The 20816-nt window shown below is 37.4% G+C and overlaps 1 protein-coding gene across 2 annotated transcripts; it reads right to left on the bottom strand.

Annotated features, from left to right (window-relative positions):
* Nucleotides 1-11190: 11190 nt before the first annotated feature.
* On the bottom strand, nucleotides 11191-20193 carry EMB3108 (DEA(D/H)-box RNA helicase family protein). Of its 2 annotated transcripts, none has more exons than XM_087315126.1 (9): nucleotides 19740-20193; nucleotides 16197-16496; nucleotides 15358-15480; nucleotides 14825-15279; nucleotides 13686-14001; nucleotides 12228-12380; nucleotides 11701-11752; nucleotides 11411-11488; nucleotides 11191-11304 (listed from the first exon to the last, which is right to left on the bottom strand). In XM_087315126.1, exons 1-8 carry the CDS (start codon nucleotides 20184-20186, stop codon nucleotides 11472-11474), a joined length of 1863 nt encoding a protein of 620 aa, XP_087171252.1. In that variant the 5' UTR covers nucleotides 20187-20193; the 3' UTR covers nucleotides 11191-11304; nucleotides 11411-11471. The 2 variants fall into 2 exon arrangements, with proteins under 2 accessions (XP_087171252.1, XP_087171253.1); XM_087315127.1 differs by having other exon boundaries at nucleotides 11223-11301.
* Nucleotides 20194-20816: the final 623 nt, after the last annotated feature.

The following is a 20816-nucleotide window of genomic DNA, read 5'->3' as shown; positions in this document are numbered from 1 at the left end:
ATGGTAAAGTTGAGGTTTGGCTATGTGGAGGTATAGGGTTTGAATCCTACCTTTATGCACATGATAAATATTTTGATATATTATTTATTTATTTATATGTATCTAAAATCGAATATATTATTTTACGGTTTTCACGTAGTGTGTGGAATACACTACGACAACGTCTAAATACTCGTGGTGGAAGAACTGTATACGCTCAATGGACGACATTTTCTGCCTATAGTCATTATCATTATTATGGTCCCATGCCAACAGCTTAGCCTCTTCGGTTGTGAGCCCAACATAAATTTTGCACTCGGCATACTTGAAGAAGAAAGTCGTTGGATGTTCTCTCACAAGTTGCCGACGTGCCTCTGCTGAATGCGATCCACCAATGACAAAATAATTATATTGATCATGCTTTCTAATATCAAAATCTTCAATGGTTTCACATTCTTCAGGATCTACCATAACAATAAATGGCACCACAGTGGCATGAGGATTAATTTTCATTTTTTTCTTGAGATTTTGAACATGCATGCGGTGTGGCTCTCTAATCTCAAGCGGTCGTCGACCTATTTTTTCATCAATAGGGGGCCGATGGATGTGTGTTATAGGCAAATTAAACACTTGCCCTTTCCTGACCAGTTTACGTTGCATTAACTCTCTCCTTATCTTATTCTGATCGGATGACAAAACACCCGATACCAGCTCAGCTCCTGGCGTCCCCTTATTATCCTCCTCTTCGTTTTCACTTGTTGAATCGGTGTCCGACATTTTGGTTGTCTTCTTCTTTGGTGGTCTTGACTGGACTTTGGATACCCTTTTTGTGGCCTTCAATGGGGAGGGCACTTCATCTCTTAGAGTTACATGGCCTTGTATATAAGGCCTCAAGGTAACAATAAGGTTTTGTGAGCTTTCAAGATCTTTTTTGAACGCTTCTGGCCCACAAGATTCCTTTACTAAAAGGTCTTCTGAAAGGAACACTTTACGTACCCCCTTGGAGCACTCTATCATTACCAGTATGTTGGCCGAATCTGCATCTTCGTAGTCAAATCGTAGAATATGGCCATACATAAATGGGGTTTCCTTTCCAAGCTGCCCCTCCCCCTTCTTCTTTGTTGTATACAATACGACTTTTTTCTTTGAGTCGACATATTGCATACACCATTCCTTGTCCGTTAGATCACGGTCAGGAAGGTCTTCACCTCCAGTAGCGGCGACAAGTTTCTTTTGGCTAACATCAATATGTGGCTGAGATTTTGTCTCCTCATTGAAGAGAAGCTTTTTTCCTCTCTTCATGGTCTCAGGAGCTACCTTGGTCTGGGCTTCGATTGGAGAACCCTGTATGCGAAGCTTTATTTTCTTCACGGGTCGGTCTGACAGGTTCTCAAACGACCTATTTAAGAAAGTATATGCAAAAACATAAGTTAGGTGGTCACGTAGATTAAGGTTGTATATTAAAATATAAATATGAAGATGAAGAATGGTTCTCACTAGCAGGCGATTAGTGGTGAAGTGAAAATATCAATCATGCATTCAGAGTACATGGTAGTCCTATATTCAAAAATCTATTCTAGGCAGGGCTATTCAAACTAGAAAATATATATCGTAATAAGTAAACAGGGTTATATATTCTTTTAAAGAGTAGGTATGACTTATATAGATTCCAAACCTATATTGAGGAGAATTTGCTATCATAAAGGCAATTTGTGGATCATTTTCTACTATTTTAAGCTATAGTAGGTCATAAAACACCTATAATTAGGGCATGTTTTTTTTTAAAAGTAAGGCAAGTCAACATAAAAAAGACTGATTTTGACAGACAATTTGATATCTTTTCCACACAATAATTAATTGTTACCCCAAAAACACAATTTTTCTCTTTCAGAGCCTTCTTTTATACAGGAAGTCGATACGCCGTATCGAGTTCCCGTTTAAAGTTTAGGTTTTAAATGGGAACTCGATACGGCGTGTCGAGTTCCTGTTTAAAACCTAAACTTTAAACGGGAACTCGATACGCCGTATCGAGTTCTTGTGCTTTCTTTGCTTTTTAAACAGGAACTCGATACGACGTATCGAGTTCCCGTTTAAAGTTTAGGTTTTAAACACTAAACGGGAACTCGATACGCCGTATCGAGTTCCTGTTTAAAAAGCAAAGAAAGCACAGGAACTTGATACGGCATATCGAGTTCCCGTTTAAAGTTTAGGTTTTAAACAGGAACTCGATACGCCGTATCGAGTTCCTGCTTAAAGTTTGGATTTTAAACACGAACTCGATACGCCGTATCGAGTTCGTGTTTAAAGTGTAGGTTTTAAACAGGGACTCGATACGCCGTATCGAGTTCCTGTTTAAAAAGCAAAAAAAAATTATGAACTCGATACGCCGTATCGAGTTCCTGTATAAAGTTTGTATTGTATACAGGAACTCGATACGGCGTATCGAGTTCTTGAGCGACAAAAAATATTTACAAAAATGTCCACAGTGTCAGAGGCCTACCTGGAGTCCTCGCGCTCGATTCTCTTTGAAGACATGGTTGATCGTGTGGCAGCTGAGGCGGAGATCGCGCTTTTGTGCTTTGTGCTCTGTGTGCTTTGTGTGCTCTGTACGTTCTATGTACTCTGTACGTTCTGTGTGCTCTGTACGCTCTGTACGCACTTGTGAGTGAAATATGACGAGGTCTTCCTATTTATAGGGATTGACCACATTGGTTAAAGTAACCATAGTCACCTTAACCAAGGTTGGTAAGTTTGAGGATAGTTAATTGGTAACCACAGTCACATTAACTAGAGTAACTTATGATTGCATTAATGATTACAAAGTCAAACTAACATATTGATCAATCTTTTATAGTCATAACAACCTGCAATGACTTCAAAGGTCATGAAGGAGACAATGATAGAGGTTCATGAATGTACCAATGATTGATTACTAAAAGCAACAATTTTTATGACTCTCAAATGTTGTGTATTAAAGATGTGGGCATGAATTAACCAATGATTGATAAGTCTAATATTGAAAATGGTGAGCATTAAAGAACCAATGAGTGAGAGGTTCTATATCAAAATGGGTGCCATTAATTAGCCAATGATTTTAACATTAATCCAACATATTTATGGCTTGTTAATGATTAGATTTATATTATACTTGATTTAACTTCATATAGATGTAGTTTAAATAATAATTGATATTTTAAATACAATTACTTTATTAAAAATAAAAATTTTATTTATTGTATTAATATAATATTACATAATATAGACATTCTATTGATTTGGCTTTTGTTTAGAGAGAAGTTTATGTTTAGAGAGGAGTATATGTTTAGAGAGGAGCTTCTTAGTTTTTTTCCTTACCCTAAGCACATAACTTACAGAGCCCTATCTAGACCTTAAGCCATGAGTGAAGATTCACCGTTCTCGATTGAAGAATATTGTTTGTCATTAGACTCATCGTTTTCTACTGAAGAGTATTGTTTGTCGACAGAGTCACCATATTCGATTGAAGAATATTGTCTGTCGACAGACTCACCATATTCTATCGAAGAATATTGTTTGAGCTCATCTACAGGGAATGTAAATAATGACACATGTGAAGAGTTCTCTATTGAAGAATACGATATTAATAAAGATACGGAGAATGAAGGTAGTGCCCAGGAAACATTGAATAACATTGGCGATGGTCACAACAGAGAATTAGATTGTAACAAGGTTACACCAACCTCTATGCAGGAAGAGAAATCTGGGAGCCCTATGCATATTAGAAGAATCCCACGAAGAATTCGTCTAGCTAGATTTAGCTTGGTGACATCAGATAAACAGATTGGATTTGATGTCAAAAAAATATGTTGTGCCTGTGGTTGTATGTCTATGATTGGAAAATCAAAGTTGCGAGAATTAAGGCGATACTATTTTTTGATGACCGGTGATGAGCAAGACACTTACCTCGGGTCACATATGCAACTAGTATCTGACAAATGTACAGGGATCAAAGTATCATTTGAGTATTATATCTTCCATGCGCAACAGATATGTAGAGTTGCATTCAAAATTGTGTTATGTGTTAGTAACATGCAGCTACATAGAGTACAACAACGTCTACTTAGCGGGGATCCGATGCTCAATTGTAAAGAGGTTCCAAGTATGAAAGGTGCAATTGGAAGACATGCTATTGGTTGGATGAAAACTTACTTTCAGTTAAATTGTGAAGTAATGCCCACTACAGGTAGGATGCACCTTTCTGATAATTATACACGTCGGGAAGTTTATGATGTCTATCGATCTGATATGCTGGGCTCACGTAATAAGTCTATCACCTATAGCCAATTCACAAGATTATGGAGAGCTCGGTTTTCAAATGTTATTATTCCTCGTAAAGTACGTATGGGGTATTGCTCCATTTGTGCAAATCTTAAAAGTTTGGCTAAAGGTGCAAAGACATCAATGGAAAAGGATACGAGTAAGAAGTTACTACAAGAGCATCGTGAGGCACAATCCTTAGAACGAAAGAAGGCGATGCATCATAGAGAGAAGTGTTTGAAGAGGCCCGAACAATACATGTGCTTAATGATAGATGGCATGGACTAGAAGAAGACATGCTTGCCGCATATGCGGAGGCTCCCCAAAGATGTCAATGATGAGTGCCTTGTTCAAATGCACTTGGTGGGATGCTTGGCTTATAATAGGTTTGTTCAACCTCACGTCTTCATTACTTACCCCAATGTTCACAATGACCCTAACCTAATAGTTACAGTGATTCACCGAGTTTTGATGTCTTGGGGCCAACCTTTCCCCCCTGTTCTATACATTCAATTGGACAATACTACTAGAGAGAACAAAAATTCAATTGTATTTGGCTATCTAAGTATGTTGGTCAACCAAGAATTGTTTAGGAAAGTGAAAGTCAATTTCCTTTTGGTTGGCCACACACATGACCATATAGATAAGATGTTTAGCACATTCTCCAAACAGTTGTCTCGGCATGATGCTTTCACTTTACCTAAACTATTTGATGTCATTTGTGATGCATATACACCACGCCCAAAAGTGTTACACTTGAAGGAGGTATATGACTTTAAGAGATATATATTAGATGGGGGTGGTGGGAATGTTAAAGTGCTTGCTCAGTTAAACAATATAAGTTTCAATCACATTTTTATGATAAAGAAAAATGGAATAAGTGGTTCTACACTTTTGTATGCTAAACAATATTCATCTTCTACAACATGGGAACCTGAAGGTGGTTGCCAGTTATTACTTTGTATGCCGAGTACAATTGTCCATGGAGCTAAGCAAATGCCAATTGAGAAGAAAGGACAGTTGCAGAGCGACTTGGTATCAGAACAAAAACGGTCATGGCTCCAAGCCTTAGAAGAAAAAAGAAAGCATATTGAGGCCGCCAAGAAATATGCCACATAACAAGACACGTCATGGTGGGATGTATTTTATAGTGATCAGAAAGAAATTATAGACAATTGTGTATCTGTTGATAATTGGAATTTGGAAACGCCATTCACATGGTCGCTGCAACATGATCGCATAAATAGAACTTCGGAGCAACTAGTAAATGCGATTAATGACAGCTTAGTCCATCCACAACAGAGAGACATTTATGTGGGACCAAGTATGACCAAAGCAGCCGAAGCTAGATGGCAAGGCAATTTGCAAGAGCTCACCGCAGGGATGTTGATTGCAACGCCGGCTGATGAGAACTCACATGGCCACCAATTTTGGGTTGGTAAAATTCTAGAAGTGCTAATGCATGAAATAGAAAACACGATCAAGTCTATAAATGTTCATTGGTACAACACTAGAAGTGCAAATGCTTTTACAGGTAAGTATACATTGGAGATGATTGAATGCCCAACAAGAAGGGGAGGTAGGAAGAGGAAGCAAAACATTCGTAACACCTCGACCCTTGATATCTCTGATGTGGATATCATCGTGTACGACTTCACACTTACAAAAGCCGGACGATTAAGGAAGTCAACAATAGATATAATAAAAGAAAAATTACCAGGTCTACAAGGTGGCTCGAGTCAAAGGCAAACGAGATCTGCTACATATAATCTAGAGTCAAACCATTTGGTTTATGATGAAGATAATGCACTGATTGGTACATCCGAGGATGATGAGGAGGAATCGTCATTGTATATTAGTTATAGTAGTGATTCTCCGTAAAGGAGTGATCATGAATGTATATTTGGCTATTAAGTGTAACTACATTCCGCTTGTAACAAATCGAGTAATATAAAAGCATGTGTTTTGAATTCTTATGATTTCTAAAAAATCGTTTCTTATAAAATAACATTGGTTGTAAAGTTTGTGATATAAATTGAGAATGTATCTTTTTGAAATTCGTCTTTTTTTAGTTACTTTTAAATCACGAAAATAGTGGATTTTTAACCTTTTTCATAGTATGTTTGAACATGTATGATACTGGTATCAATGTGTTTTGTAAAATCATTGAAAAAGCCCTAAAATTTCCCTTATCCTTCCATTTATGCGCGATCCTTCCACTTGTGAACGCGAACGTGTTTAGCTGATCATTGTGTGTTCGTCAAAAGGTACAATGAAGGTGACTTCTTGATTCTCTTATTATATGACATGGATGACATGTTGATAGTTGGACAAGACACGAAGAGGATCGTGAGCTTGAAGTAAACACTAGGCAAATCATTTCCATGAAAGATCTTGGACCGGCCAAACAGATTTTGGGGATGCACACAGTTTGAGATAGAACTAAGAAAGTGTTGTGGTTGTCACAAGAGAAATATGTGACAATGATCTTGGAGAGATTCAACCTGTCGGAAGCAAAGCCAGTTGTCTTTGTGTTACTAACAAAATGCAGATTGAATGCTAAACGAAGTCCAACGAGCGAGAAGGAAAAGGCCGAGATGAGGAAAGTACCATATGCCTCGGCCGTCGGCAGTTTAATGTATGTTATGATCTGTATGAGACCAGACATAACATTTGTTGAGCCAATACATGAGTAATTCAGGTAAAGAACAATGGGCAGCAGTAAAGTGGATACTCAGGTACTTGAAAGGCACCTCGAGAATGTGCCTTAGGTATGGTGTCGGAAAACCTATGCTCGAAGGGTTTACCGACTCGGACATGTCGAGGGATGTAGACTCAAGTCGATCCACTTCAAGGTACGTGATGATCTATGCAGGGGCAGCAATGTCGTGGCAGTCATGACTTTAGAAATATGTGGCTTTGTCAACCACATATATAGAGTATATGGCAGCAGTAGAAGCCAACAAAGAGCTTTGTTTGGATGAGAAACTTTCTCAGTTATTTGGGAATGAAGCAAATGGAGTTCTTGCTTCATTGTGAGAGCCAGAGCACCATACACCTAGCCAAGAATGTTACGTACCACTCCCGGACCAAACATATACAAAGGAGGTATCACTGGTTGTGGGAGAAAGTGGAAGAAGGAGAGTTTACCCTTGTAAAGATCCATATTGACAACAATGGATCTGACATGCTCACGAAGAACCTACCGATGGACAAACTCAGAGTCTATCGACTGAAGACAGGACTAACCGACTCCACGCACAAGAGTGAAGGGGGAGTTTGTTAGGTATATGTCCCTCCTGTGGGAGAGCCGACTGTTTGGCTGAGTAAGAGCCTACAGTTGAAGACAAGGAGTAGCCGACTGTTCGGGCTAAGAGCTGACAGTCGAAGACACGGATAGTTGACATGGAGAGTTGACTATATATAAGTGATCCAAGTTGAAGACGCGACTGACTAATCGGGAAGACCAAATGGTCGACAACAAGGCCGACTAGTCGGGCCGACAAAACAATCCACATAAGAGTCGACTACCAGTCGGTTGATTAACTACTACTATAATAATAGAATGATAATAGTAGAGGCTACATTTGTAAATAGGCCATACTATGTATAAGTATAAATAGACTTAGGGCAAACATAGGGATATAGAACAGAACATGCAGAATAGAGTTTCTGTAGAGTGTAACAGAGAGAGACAAGGATTGAGAGAGAGAGAACGTGAGCGGCATCATAGCTAAGACTAGACATCAAGAGCCTGATGTGGCTAATACACTCTGCATTGAGGAAGAGTGTTGTAACTTACTCTGTCATGTATATTTCTGATATAGTGAACCTCTGTTCCCATGGTTTTTCCCGTTTAGGGTTTCCACGTTAAAAACTGTGTTTTTTGTGCATTTGTTGTTTTTCCGCGTTATTGTGTATTTCGAGTCTGTCTTTCTCATATATTTGTGATCCAATCCCATCACAAAGTGTGACAAAGACTTCTAGGATCCTTTCATCCTAGACAAGGCACAACTCAAAGCCAATGATTCATATGAAAAAAGGATATGTTTCATGAGCCTCTTTATTTCCCTCCCAATTCTAGTGTTTGTCATGCCCCACAATCTCCCTAGCCCTTCAGACCTTCGACCCACATTCACAATTTTTTTATTGACTTCACGAACTAAGGTTCTACCCTTGATGTCATAGAAATGCTTATGGGCAATTATAATTCTTTGGTGAGGCGGAAACTAAACCATGATACCACTAGCAAGCATAATTTTCCACCAGGTAACTCAAGTGGGAGGGTCATGTGATGAGTCACCATCCCACATGGTTTACAACGCATTGTATATGTGATGCGAGTTAATATGTAAAACAAGAAAACAACAAAATTGGCATTGAGTAACTTTCAACCCTATCTATGTTTCCATGATGGCTTAAGAACATGCTTATCCTTCAGTTTTAGAGAATCCTTGCAAATGTGAGGTATCTTTATGGGTTTAATAATATGAATCTTATTTTGTCACACTACTTGAAACCCAAACTAATTACTTGCTTTAACTATTTATGTCATAGACATGGGAACATCAACTTTGTCTTCATGGGCTTTCGAGGAGTGCTAATAACTTTAAGCTTTGGATTGGGGATTCACTAGTGTAACGTTAAGAGGTTGTGTAACATGAAGACATCAATAACAATATTGGAGAGGTTCACATTGGGAATGTTCTTCCTAACCTTACTCAAGCACACTTTAATGGTAAAGACTTGATGTGAAGCCTTGAGGGAAATTTCCCTCACGACGAGGGCTAGGATGAGTTGAATAGGGGCTACGTAAGCAAATTTATATAAGCCTAGTAAATCATGATCAAGGCATGACTAGATCCACCATCTAGTTCGTTTCACAAACCATGAATGGATTTTTCGTTGGCATCCAGGTACATTGAAATGGCATGGATTCATTGGGGTAGAGCACAATCCTCTAAAATGAGCATAGGTTAGATGCCATTGATGGAACATGTTAAGCCCATATTTGTTTGTACTTCTAGAAGGGCTAGGCATGTGATGTGGAGAAAGACCCAAAAGGCAAAAGTTCATCACGGACGATCATGTGACTTTAATTTTGGAATCAAAATGAAACGGAAGGTGAGAAAGTGTTACAAATCAATTGAATGACGAAGTATAAAAACTTTAAGCAACAACATAGAAGGGTAAAACAAGGCTCTAAGAAAAATGAAAAAGTTCCCAACTTTTTCATAAGATTGTGATGGAATGAGATTATCTCACCCACAAACCAATGGTCATCACGAAGTGTCCATAGAACTAGTACATACATTACATTGTAGACTCCAACCAAGACAACGGACCCAAGCTCCTACCATTTGTCAAGTTCGTGTACAACAATGATCATCACAAATTGATTGGCATGTCACCATTCATAGCCAATTATGGTTTCAATCCACAGTTATTGATGGCAACCACCCCACCAAGAACAAATTCCATTGTTGAAGCACAAGCACCAACTCCATGAAATTCACATGCCAGTCAATGGCTATGTATGGCCAACTTGAACATGCTATAAGAAGCATGTAGATGCTCATTGATACCTTGAACCCATAATAAAGGTTGGCAACAAGGTATGGTTGACATGCAACAACATCATGACGATACACCCATGCAACAAGCGCATCAACCTTGTTGCTTATGAACTTTAGTTGTGGCCCACCATGTGTGTTGCACCGTCTATTCCAAATGTAGACAACACGCCCATCCAACAAGCTTGATCGTACATGCATTGGACAAATCCCCATCAACCTTTTTGTTTATGAATTTTAATTGACCCACCATGTGTGTTGCACCATGTGTTCCACATGCCACCAATAGGACCCGAGTTGTGGCACCATGCGTTCCACATGTCACTCATAGGACCTAAGCACACAACCACCACTCTCACCTATGGAAGTTTGGGGTCATGAAAAATACAAAGTGGAGCAAATACTCTGCGCACATTGCTACTAGAACCAACTGCTTACCTCGTCAAATGCTTGGGCTACCCAAACTAAAATTGCACATCAGAGCCTGCAATTCATGTCACCAACACAAGAAGTAAGCCAACCCAAATGAAACAAATGTCATGACACCTACAAGTACTGAGGAGGTGATGACATGTCCACAAGCCAAACATATCGTAGTCACATTCGTTAAAGAGGCCAAGCATTTGCCTAGTGATGTGTCTGTTGGCATTTTAGACATTACCAAGGGGCATTGCACTTTCCACATCACTTGGGTTTGTTTACACATTAACCAACACATTCAAAGGTTTTTCAAAATGCACATTTAGTAAGCATGAAGTTTGTTTCTCACATGTGAACTAGTGGATTTCACTGCTATACAGTATCTCCATTCAAAGTGAAGATTCCTGAAGGCATAAATTCAAAGGCCTGATCTTTCAAGTGCTTTGGAGTATGTATACATGCCTATATACATCAAAGTTTGACCAACAAAGTAACGGCAAGCATAGAAATTGTCTTATTTTAAGAATTCAGATTTCTTTCTTTTGGGTTTCGAAATCCTATAAATATAAGAGGATCATGCATGAAATCACACTATTTTATAAACCACCTTTCAACATTGATCAATTTACTGAATACAAAGTGTTCCTTTATTCAGCATTATTTGTTCAAACAGTCAAAAGTTAATTATTCTCAATTTCCTGTTTCCAGCATTATCTTTCCTCAATTTCTTGTTTGCCACTGCCTACATGGAAAGCTTCCCAAGGGCCCAAATATGAGTCCAAGTTTTCTCCAACCTAACTCACAACATGGTGACCAGAGTTACAATTCACATTTCTCACCCATACAGGTCGTTGATCACTGATAAAAAAAAGTAAAATAGAATAATAGATACTTAGGCTTTAGCTTCCATACAGGCCATTGATCACTGATAAAAAAGAAGACACAAACAATGTGTCTCTGAACACGGATAGATCCATAACGAGTCCTCATGCCAGAAACATTCTTTAAGAAGATACTTCAGATAATTTTCTGGCTACTGTCAAAACAAATGATGTCCACCAAGTATATTGAAAGCTTAGTCACCTTACAAAAACACCAAAAAACACATTTAATCCACCATATCCAGGAACGAATAATTTTACCTTGGAGATGACGTTTTCCACAACTTATTGCTAAATACACCCCAAATCTAGTTCTTGAAAGTCATCGAGCAATCATTGCTGTAAAACAGAACATTTTTTAAAAAACCTACTAATGGTCAAACTAACTCTTTAAGGTTTCCACTGAATCTGAAACACTGAAGTAAATTTACACAGCTAATCTTTTTAATAAGAAAAAATTGTGCATGTAAAGTTATTTTCTTCAAGTGAATGACATTTGATCACTTGCTGAGCATTAGAACTTAAATGAACTTAAAAAAACACACTAATACCAGCTTTTTTCAGCTTATTTCGGAAACTCCTTTTCCGACTGAAAACGCTCTCCTGCACCATTTCACAAGTATATCAGTTTATGATATATTTCCACATTTCTCCATGTAATCCTGTATACATGCAAAAGCGGGTAAAAAGGACCCACAAATTTATTGAATGCTCTATCTTATAAAAATCCACCTAAATAGAAGTGGAGAAGGCAGAACTTTGTAGATGGTTCAGTATCCAGGTCAAACATATTTCTCCCACTTAAGTTTACAAAAAACCGGAATATCAACGAATAGGTTGCTTCAGGCAAATGATGAGACAAATCACAACAAATTATGAGGATTATGAGGAGCTTCAGGTTAACCCATATGATAAAAGATTTAGGTTTCCTAAACATCAATAATATCAAAGCAGATGCTGTTCATGAAACCACGCAAGCATGTAGATGGATAAATAGAAACTAAATCTTTCTTTGTGATCCTTAGAACAACTTTAAAACACATTAAACTAGGAAATGGAAATGAAGGAAAATACATACCACAGAAAGGCCTGCTTCTTCAGCTTGCTTCACTGCCTCTACAAGCGCTCTATTTTCTGCTGTATACAAACTCGTTACAATTCCAAACTGACCTGCCCTTGCCGTTCGTCCAACTCTATGGAGGTAGTCAACAGCTGATTTTGCAAATTCTGCCTGTATTTTTAACTTTGGGATTACTCATTCAAACATAATAAATCTTTCTCTTTCCCTTTTTAAAAATCAAAATTTAACAACATTGTGCAGAACATTACTAGCAAGATCTACACTTGTTTTTCACATACAAGTAGCAAACTGGAAGTCAACATAGTGCATATACATCAATATGGATACCATGCATTGTAAACCATTGGAGACATGTGAAGAAAGATTTCTACAGATTTGAACATGTTGACATGAGAATCTTATTCATCATAGGTTGATCCAGCTTTCATCATGTAGGCTGCTAATCATATCCATACAAGGACATAGTTGTACTTCAATTGCCACAACTTACAGTATTCTACTCATGACGTGTTCACAATTCGCAATGAATTACGCTAACCAGATTTCGTACCATGTTAAAACGCATGGTTCAGTTATATGACAAATTGTAATCATCTATGAGGTATATTGAATGACAGAGTGCACTTGGGTAAGGAAAGTTCCAAGGGAAGCACAACCCAGCCATACTATCAATAGTTTCATACATAGTATGAACCATACGCACCATACATGCATTCACATTCGAATATGTTTCAACACCCTCGAAGTATGGTAAATACCATACTTTGTATTCATTATTTATTTTAAGGTAAAACTTTTTTTAAGGTAAGAAAGTTACAGTAAAAAACGTAAAAAAAACATAAGTATGTTTTCATAACATACACATTCGTTTGCAAACGTATGAAAAAGAATGTTTGCAAATGCATTCGAGTATGTTTCGTACTATGGTTTCATACATTTCAACCCCGCCAATTGAAACTTTGAAGCTTCAGAATGTTTCAAAGTTAAAACACATTAATTTTCATTTAAGAGTTAGAATTTCATTTTTCTCAGAAGATTCCATATCGTTTTTTCCATGGAAATTCAGTTAGTAATACCAGTCACACCAATGAAACCCCTATGGGCCCCTCACAGTTTTAAGGCACACGCACACAATCAGGTCATGACTTAAATAAAGCTACCAAGATGTCATATCGCAAGAAATAGGCGAGCTTTTCTTCATATTTATGTTGAGATCCAAGAGAGGAGAAGGGCAAAGGCTGGTATACAATATATGTTGATTGATATTAATTTAATGGACTGTATGCATAAATAAAGGAGAAACTCAAAATTCTTTTTTAAAATGATTAACATGTATGTTAAATAGACTCTCATCCCTGAAGTTGGCCATATCATCTTGATGAGTTCAAGAAACAGAAGCAAAAACCAATAAATTAATGATAAAACTTCGTTACATGGCTCATCTTGTGAAATTACCTGAATTACATGGTTCACGTTATGAATATCAAGACCACGTGCAGCGGAGTCTGTACATACTAAAATACCACCACTCTCTTCAAAAAATTTCAAATTTTTCGCTCGCTCTTCAGAAGTCATCTCTCGATGATAGCAAAGACATTCGGTCTTTGTTTTCTTTAGTATTTTACAAATAGCATCAGCTGCCTCTACACTGTTTGCAAACACCAAAGTTTTCGAAGGCAAACTCTCATTATTTGAACTTACAGATGACAGTGCATCTAACAATGCTTGAACTTGTGTAGAACCATTGACCTCTACCCAATGTTCTTGCAACCTGTAGAATACTGAAAAAAACTTAACTCAAGATTATCACTGATGATGATGGATAGTATCAAACCTTAGATTTAACTTGTATGTCAGCAATTATTCATATTTCAACTGAAACGTCTTGCAAATTCTTATGTTATTTTAGCTTCAAAGCATACAACGAAGAATGAAGTGTATATATATGATGGTGCAAAATAATAGAAAAGAGAAGAATGGAAGGTGATGTTTGTATGTGATTTGAGAGAATCAAGGACTACAAGAATTCAATCATGCGCCAGGTGTGCAGCAATCCAAAAGGCCTCATTATTTGATCAATGATGCATAAAAGTTAGCTCAGAATCTACATATCATGATATTGAAGCGCAAACAGCTAGGTAAGGGAATTGATGTACACTCCATTAGAATGCATAACAGAAGTACTTAATGTCATGCTGATATAGATCACGTTCAGAAGCTCCTCTTGTCTGGGAAGCAAAATCGTAAACAACATAGGTTTCTGAGGCTAGATCACAGTATTCTGAGTTTTGGTCTATCTAATCGGCCATTGAAATCATTTTCAGTCATAGCACTGAGTCATGCTTGCTTAGCTAGCAGCGTTTTCATTCATATGTACTTATTATTGAATAACATAAACTTCATTGAATCAAGTTGCCTGTGATATCAATACCACCCAATTAACTGGATCAAGACACACATAGAATCATGATCTTATAAGTGTGTTGAAGACATCAACAAAATAGAGAGTCTAAACGGATTATATGACTCGCGCACATTGATTTATAAACGAAAATAAATATAGTCTCTAGACATTAAATATCAAATTTATGGACCTGGGATTTCGGCGATGAAGAAAGTTTCCATTCACCCATTTTGCTTCAGGTATTAGTTTCTTCAATATAGCTCCAGGGGTCTTCCTTCCACTGTCTGGAAGGGTCGCTGCAGCAAAAATGTACTGTTTACTCCTTGTATACAGTTTTCTAGACCTCTGCCAGTCTTTCCTTCTCTTGTCCTCAGGTTTCATACTTTCTTCACCTTCATCTAGCTCGTTAGATTCATATCCTTCATCCAGACCATCGTCATTATCTTCAGGATCATCAGATGTAGCTTCAGTGATTGTTTCAGAGCATTCAAACTCTGTCCAAGGCCTGAAGTCTACACTATCACTTGTGGAATCCGATGCTGCTGATATAGCAGCCTGTTTTTCTTTCAATCGGAACATATGTATAAGCCTCATAACTTGATTCTCAAAACCCCCGGATAAAAGCATATCTGCCTCATCAAAAACCTATTCTTCAAAATATTAGCCAAGGTAAAGTCCATCAGGATATTAAGAATGGAAGGATGAGTTTGTAAGAAACCTTACCACAAATTTCACATCACGTACAAAAGCATTTCTACGCCTACGCCTAGGATCATAGGCAAATAAATGATTCAATAATGCCGCTGGTGTTGCCACAACTATATCTGGAGGAGAAATTGGCCATCCCTGTACCCTAGAACAATCAAGATCTCAGAAAAATTCTGTATTTTGTTAGTAATACTCAGCAAAACTCTTTCTCTCTCTACCACCCTACTCCCTCTGCTCAAAATAGATGTCAAAATTTTGTATTTCTTTTAGAAAATGATTATAGAACCGCCATAGGATTCTGCTTATTATTTCTTCAATATGGCAATAATGTGGCCTTTGCTAGCTGATGGTATGCAAACTTTATAAATTATTAAAACATTTCAATGCTATACATAATTATGATGCCAGTTATGAGCTCATCAGGTAAATGGTAATCACATTTATATGAAGTGCTGCCAAATGTATGAAACCGTGTATTACGTTTCTACTTCCATAGAGAGTGAGAGGCCAACACATGTGTCATGCATGATATTCCATGTTTATGAAATACGTTTCTGATATATGAAATGGTTATTCAATACACACTAGAGCAATTGTTATTTAAATATAGATGCATGCTATTCCATGTCTATGAAATATGTTTCTGATGTATAATGTTGTTCAATACATAATTGAAAAATGTTATATGAACATACATGCATGCTATTCCAAGTTTATGAAATATGTTTCTCATGTATGATATGGTTATTCAATACATACTTGAGAAAAGTTATTTGAACATTCATTTTTTTTCATTTTTTCACTCTTTCTTTCTCGAGTATCAAATGAAACTCCAAACACAAAACTATACCAACCTGACCACCTGAAACAACAGATATTTTCAATAGTGATGCTCCATTATTATCACACAGGGCATTTCCCATTGCTGCAACTTGTTCACAAAGCATAGCGTTCGGGCATAGTATAAGAGCAAATTCTTGGGCTTTAGCAAAATATGCCTCATTTGTGCTTATTTGGGTTTCGGGCATGTCAACTCTATGTTTCTTCAATAATTTAGAAAAAATAGGTGAAAGATATGCTTGGGTCTTTCCACTTCCAGTTTCTGCTGCCATGATTACATCCCCACCTTTGAGAATGGTAGGTATGGCGATTGCCTGCACAAATTCAAAGGTTGGTAAAGCCAGCGTGCAGATAAAGCTTAAGGTAATTGAAAGTTCAAGCACAGGCCAGAAAGAGACATCCTGCAAACAATCTGTGCATAGATAAAGTCATGGTACATACATGTTAGCGTGCCATTCCTCTAGATGTGAGTAGTTCTAACACACTCAACAAAAATCAGCAACAGTACTTATAGCTATGCTCTTATGAGTGGTTCTGGCATTACCTAAGAAGCACTTGAGTAGCCCATATTGCTTGAATTTACATAATAATTATGTAACTTGTTACAATAGAGATAATCATCATTGACTTCAAAAATTTCTATTTTAATATTGAATCCCAATTTGTATCACTAGATCTTGAATCTCTTCATAATTAATAGAGTCTCTTTGGGTTACCTTGAATATGAACATGCCTACAAGAGAAACTTTAGAAATATTATGAAATCTAATGCAATGGGCCTAATTCTGACCATGAAATAAATCCCAGTTTCCCTTGAGAACGTCAAGAAGTAATGAAAATGAATCTGTATAGGTTGTTATATAAGAAAAGTTTATTGAACAGGGCTATTCTACTCTGAAAAAACACAATACAACAAACATATCTTAATCATGCATCCAAAAGAAACCATAGAAAGCTAATGAAATTGATGAAATTTTCAATTTAAATTTACCTTGCATTCAATTAGCTCTCTCATTCTTTTTTCGTTATTGGCATAGCATTAAACAATACAATAGGATCCACAAAGCATTACAGTCACATGACCATGGAACCATTAAGCAAACAAGCATTAATGATATGAGATATGCAATGTTCTCATTATGTGCACACTGATCGTAGACCAAGATTGATCCATGATAATAGGCAATACCAAGGCCTATTTCCATTACACAAGGTATTTCATCACCAAGAATAGAACCAAGGTTGTTAGGTATGTTAGGTATGGTACGGATACCATACATATATAACATATTAATACGCATATAGTACCTCCCAATTTAAAAATACGTTAAATACGTTTTCTTAATATGTTAAATACTTATAAAATACGTATAGTACGTTAAATACTTCTAAAATTTGAAAATTATTTACCTTTCTAAAAAACATCTATAATATTGTAAAAAACATCTATGTTTACACAATTTTGTGATGTACAATATAGTTCTATATCCTAAAATGCATATAAGACATTTGAACATTTCACATCCTAAAATACTTGTAGTAATATGGATGTCGACATTCCCTTATTCTATAAATCAGTGTGTGTATCACGAAGTTCTACTTCAAATTGTAATTATTTACAATTATGCCTTCATAGATTGAGGAATCGTCTACGATTATCACACTCATGATAGGTTTCTCTTTTCTTTGTTTTCTTCTTCTTCTTCTTCTTCTTCTTCTATCTTCTGCGATTATCACACTTAGAGTCATGACAAATTTATGTCTTCTTTTCTCTCTTCTTCTTCTTCTTCTTCTTCATCTTCTTCATCTTCGTCTCTTCTATTCCTTCCTTTGGCTTCTTTTGCACTAAAATCTTTTTTTCTTTTGGTTTTTGTTGGGGTTTTACTTACATTTTCTTTATAAATACGTATTATACCTGTTTTTTTATAAATATGTTAAATACCATATTGGACAAATGTACATGATATTTAACTGAACATCATTGAGGTATAGTACGTACTATACAAATGATGAGGTACTATACGTATTTAAACGTTAAATACGGGTACTTAAACCACCATGAATAGATATCTCACACAAGCAAAAAGACACCAAGCATATGAAGCACAGAAGAACAAAACCGAAGCATAGAAATACACAAGCACATCATTAAATCCATCAAGAGTTACGAGCTGGAATTGCATGGCTTTCTATGGAAGAATAGAGAAGGGTTGAATGAGGTAATCCAAGCAGCTAGCATACTTATTCTTCACAACAATGTCCTCTGTAGATTTCGACCTTGAAAACGAGAGGTCAATGAGGCAACATACCTCAACGTAGCAAAAAAAGGGAATATATTGATTTGGAATTCTTTACAACAGGCATGATTATCAAGAACTCCTAAAAGGTTTACCAGACTTCAATGCATCCTAGCAAGAATAAACCATTGTCAATGACACTAGAAATTCTCTTTGCTTCTCCACTTGACCATAGAGCTAAACTTGAGGGAGATCCAAGATGTGAAATCTAGAAATGAGCTTAAATTTGCCTTTTGCTTTTGTCCAACCCCATTTAGAATCCCGCACCTAGATGGCAAGAGGGGAGTGTTTTTTATAACAATTATTGGTCACATGGGTCATATTTACCCCCCACCCAGGTCATTAATATACTGCCATTCTTTATTAGTAACTGTCCCACAAGCATTGTATTTTACCTATTTCACTAATGGCAGGCATATGTAGGGATTGTATGTTTGATATTGTCTTCATGGAACAACTTTTACGAACCAGTTGCCAGCTGAGTTTCTCTCAGACACATGATCGTGCTCCAATAGACCGACCCACAAATGTTTAAAGTCCATGGCTTACCATTTCTTTCTAGGCTCACCATGAAATCACAATCAACTCTCAATGGATGTTCTGCCAACTCTCTCTATAATCTCATTACCCCATCACCCCAAGTAAAAACTTGGGTATGAACTCTCTGGAATGCCTCACATGTGAGGACTTCATGTATGATTTTCCAGAACTCCTACATGATTTTAGTAGCTTTCAAGAATCCTGATTAAAACAGAACCACTGCCAAGGACACCAGGGATGCTCGTTGCTTATCTACTCGATAACAGAGCCACACTCATTGAAGGTCTGAAAAAACTGAAATTAGGAAACATTCTTAATTTTTCAATTCAGATTTTTTTTTTCATTTTGTTTAACTATTTTAAAATTTTGGCACCTAGACAACGAAGGACAGTTCTATGTAACCATTGTTGGTTTCAGGGGTCATGCTGAACCCCCCTGGGTGATAATATATGATCCCTCTCTCTCTCTCTCTCTCTCTCTCTCTCTCTCTCTCTCTCTCCCCTTCTCTCTCTCTTACACACACACACAAACAAAATTAGGAAATGTAGAGTGTCACTTTATCACCTCCACATATACTGCACGAAAATATGTCTATCGTTGCCATAGATTATATTTGAACTCCCTGGACTATAATAACATGCATCTCTCTCTCTCTCTCTCTCTCTCTCTCTCTCTCTCTCTCTCTCTCTCTCAAAGAGACCAGAAAAGAAACAAAGAAACCTGAACAGCAGAAGGACGCAGGAATGAAGCACGTTCAAGTGCATCGATGACACCTTCGGGCAAGCCAAGGGATTTCCATGTAATATCTTCACTGGCAAAGAAAGAATCTGACGCAAATGGTGTCGTCACAACATCAGAAGAAGACGTTGAAAGAGTTCCCTGAGAGGGGAAGAATCGAGAGGAAGGAGATGATGACGGTGACGAGGATGAGGATGAGGATGAGGATGATGTGGTTGATATGCGAGAAATTAAAGGAGAAGAAAGAGAATGAGAGAACAACGGAGAAGAAGGAATGGCTGTGAGGATGCAGCAGCGTGAAGAATGGAAGCTTCCTTGGCTAGGGCTATGGCTATGGCTATGGGTATGGGGAGGGAGAAGCTTGAAGATGGCAAGCACAGCAGCAGAAGAAGAAGAAGTAGAAGGAAAGGGAGAAACCCTCACAGCCATCTCTCTCTCTCGTCTTCACTTCTCGTAATTCTTTGCCTCTTAATCATGTATGTATGTATGTATGTATGCTCGTGTCTAACTACATACAAATATTAAAGAGGGCCAAGTGAGGGAATCCTGGGCGCGGCGCGGACGGTGCATGTCGCTCAGGTGATGGCACATGCGATCTCCATCGTCCGATGTGGATAAAACGCTGTCAGCGTCTGTCACTAGGAGCCTGACTCTCTGGCAGCCTCTGTCACAAGGAGCCCCGTTTGTCTACCAACCTCTCTAACTAGGAGCCCAACTCTGTCAAAAGGAGCCCTATTGTCTAACAGCCTCTGTCACCAGGGGCCTGACCAACTCACGGCGGGAGCCCAACTAAGAAACAAACATCAAAAACTGCAAAAAAATTGTAAGTGTACAACAAATAGTTGTTGTGAAAATGATGCATAAAAATTACTTTAAAAAAATTACCATAACTTCCACTTGCACAAAACTTAAAACTTAAAACTCAAAAATCACACAAACTTATATCTCCAAGCTTCAAATAACAAATCAACTTAAAGTTTCAAATAACAAGTCTTACATAAAAGATTAAAATGTCAAATGTCGACAATGGGAATAATCCAAGCCAAAAACCCTAAAATG

The sequence above is a fragment of the Azolla caroliniana genome, unplaced genomic scaffold (genome assembly GCF_043228905.1).
Source record: "Azolla caroliniana isolate FFs.n. ecotype wild unplaced genomic scaffold, voAzoCaro1.0.p SCAF_2, whole genome shotgun sequence".
Taxonomy (NCBI): Eukaryota; Viridiplantae; Streptophyta; class Polypodiopsida; order Salviniales; family Salviniaceae; genus Azolla; species Azolla caroliniana.
The sequence above is the reverse complement of the archived record's forward strand: the minus strand, read 5'-3'. Positions and strand labels throughout refer to the sequence as shown.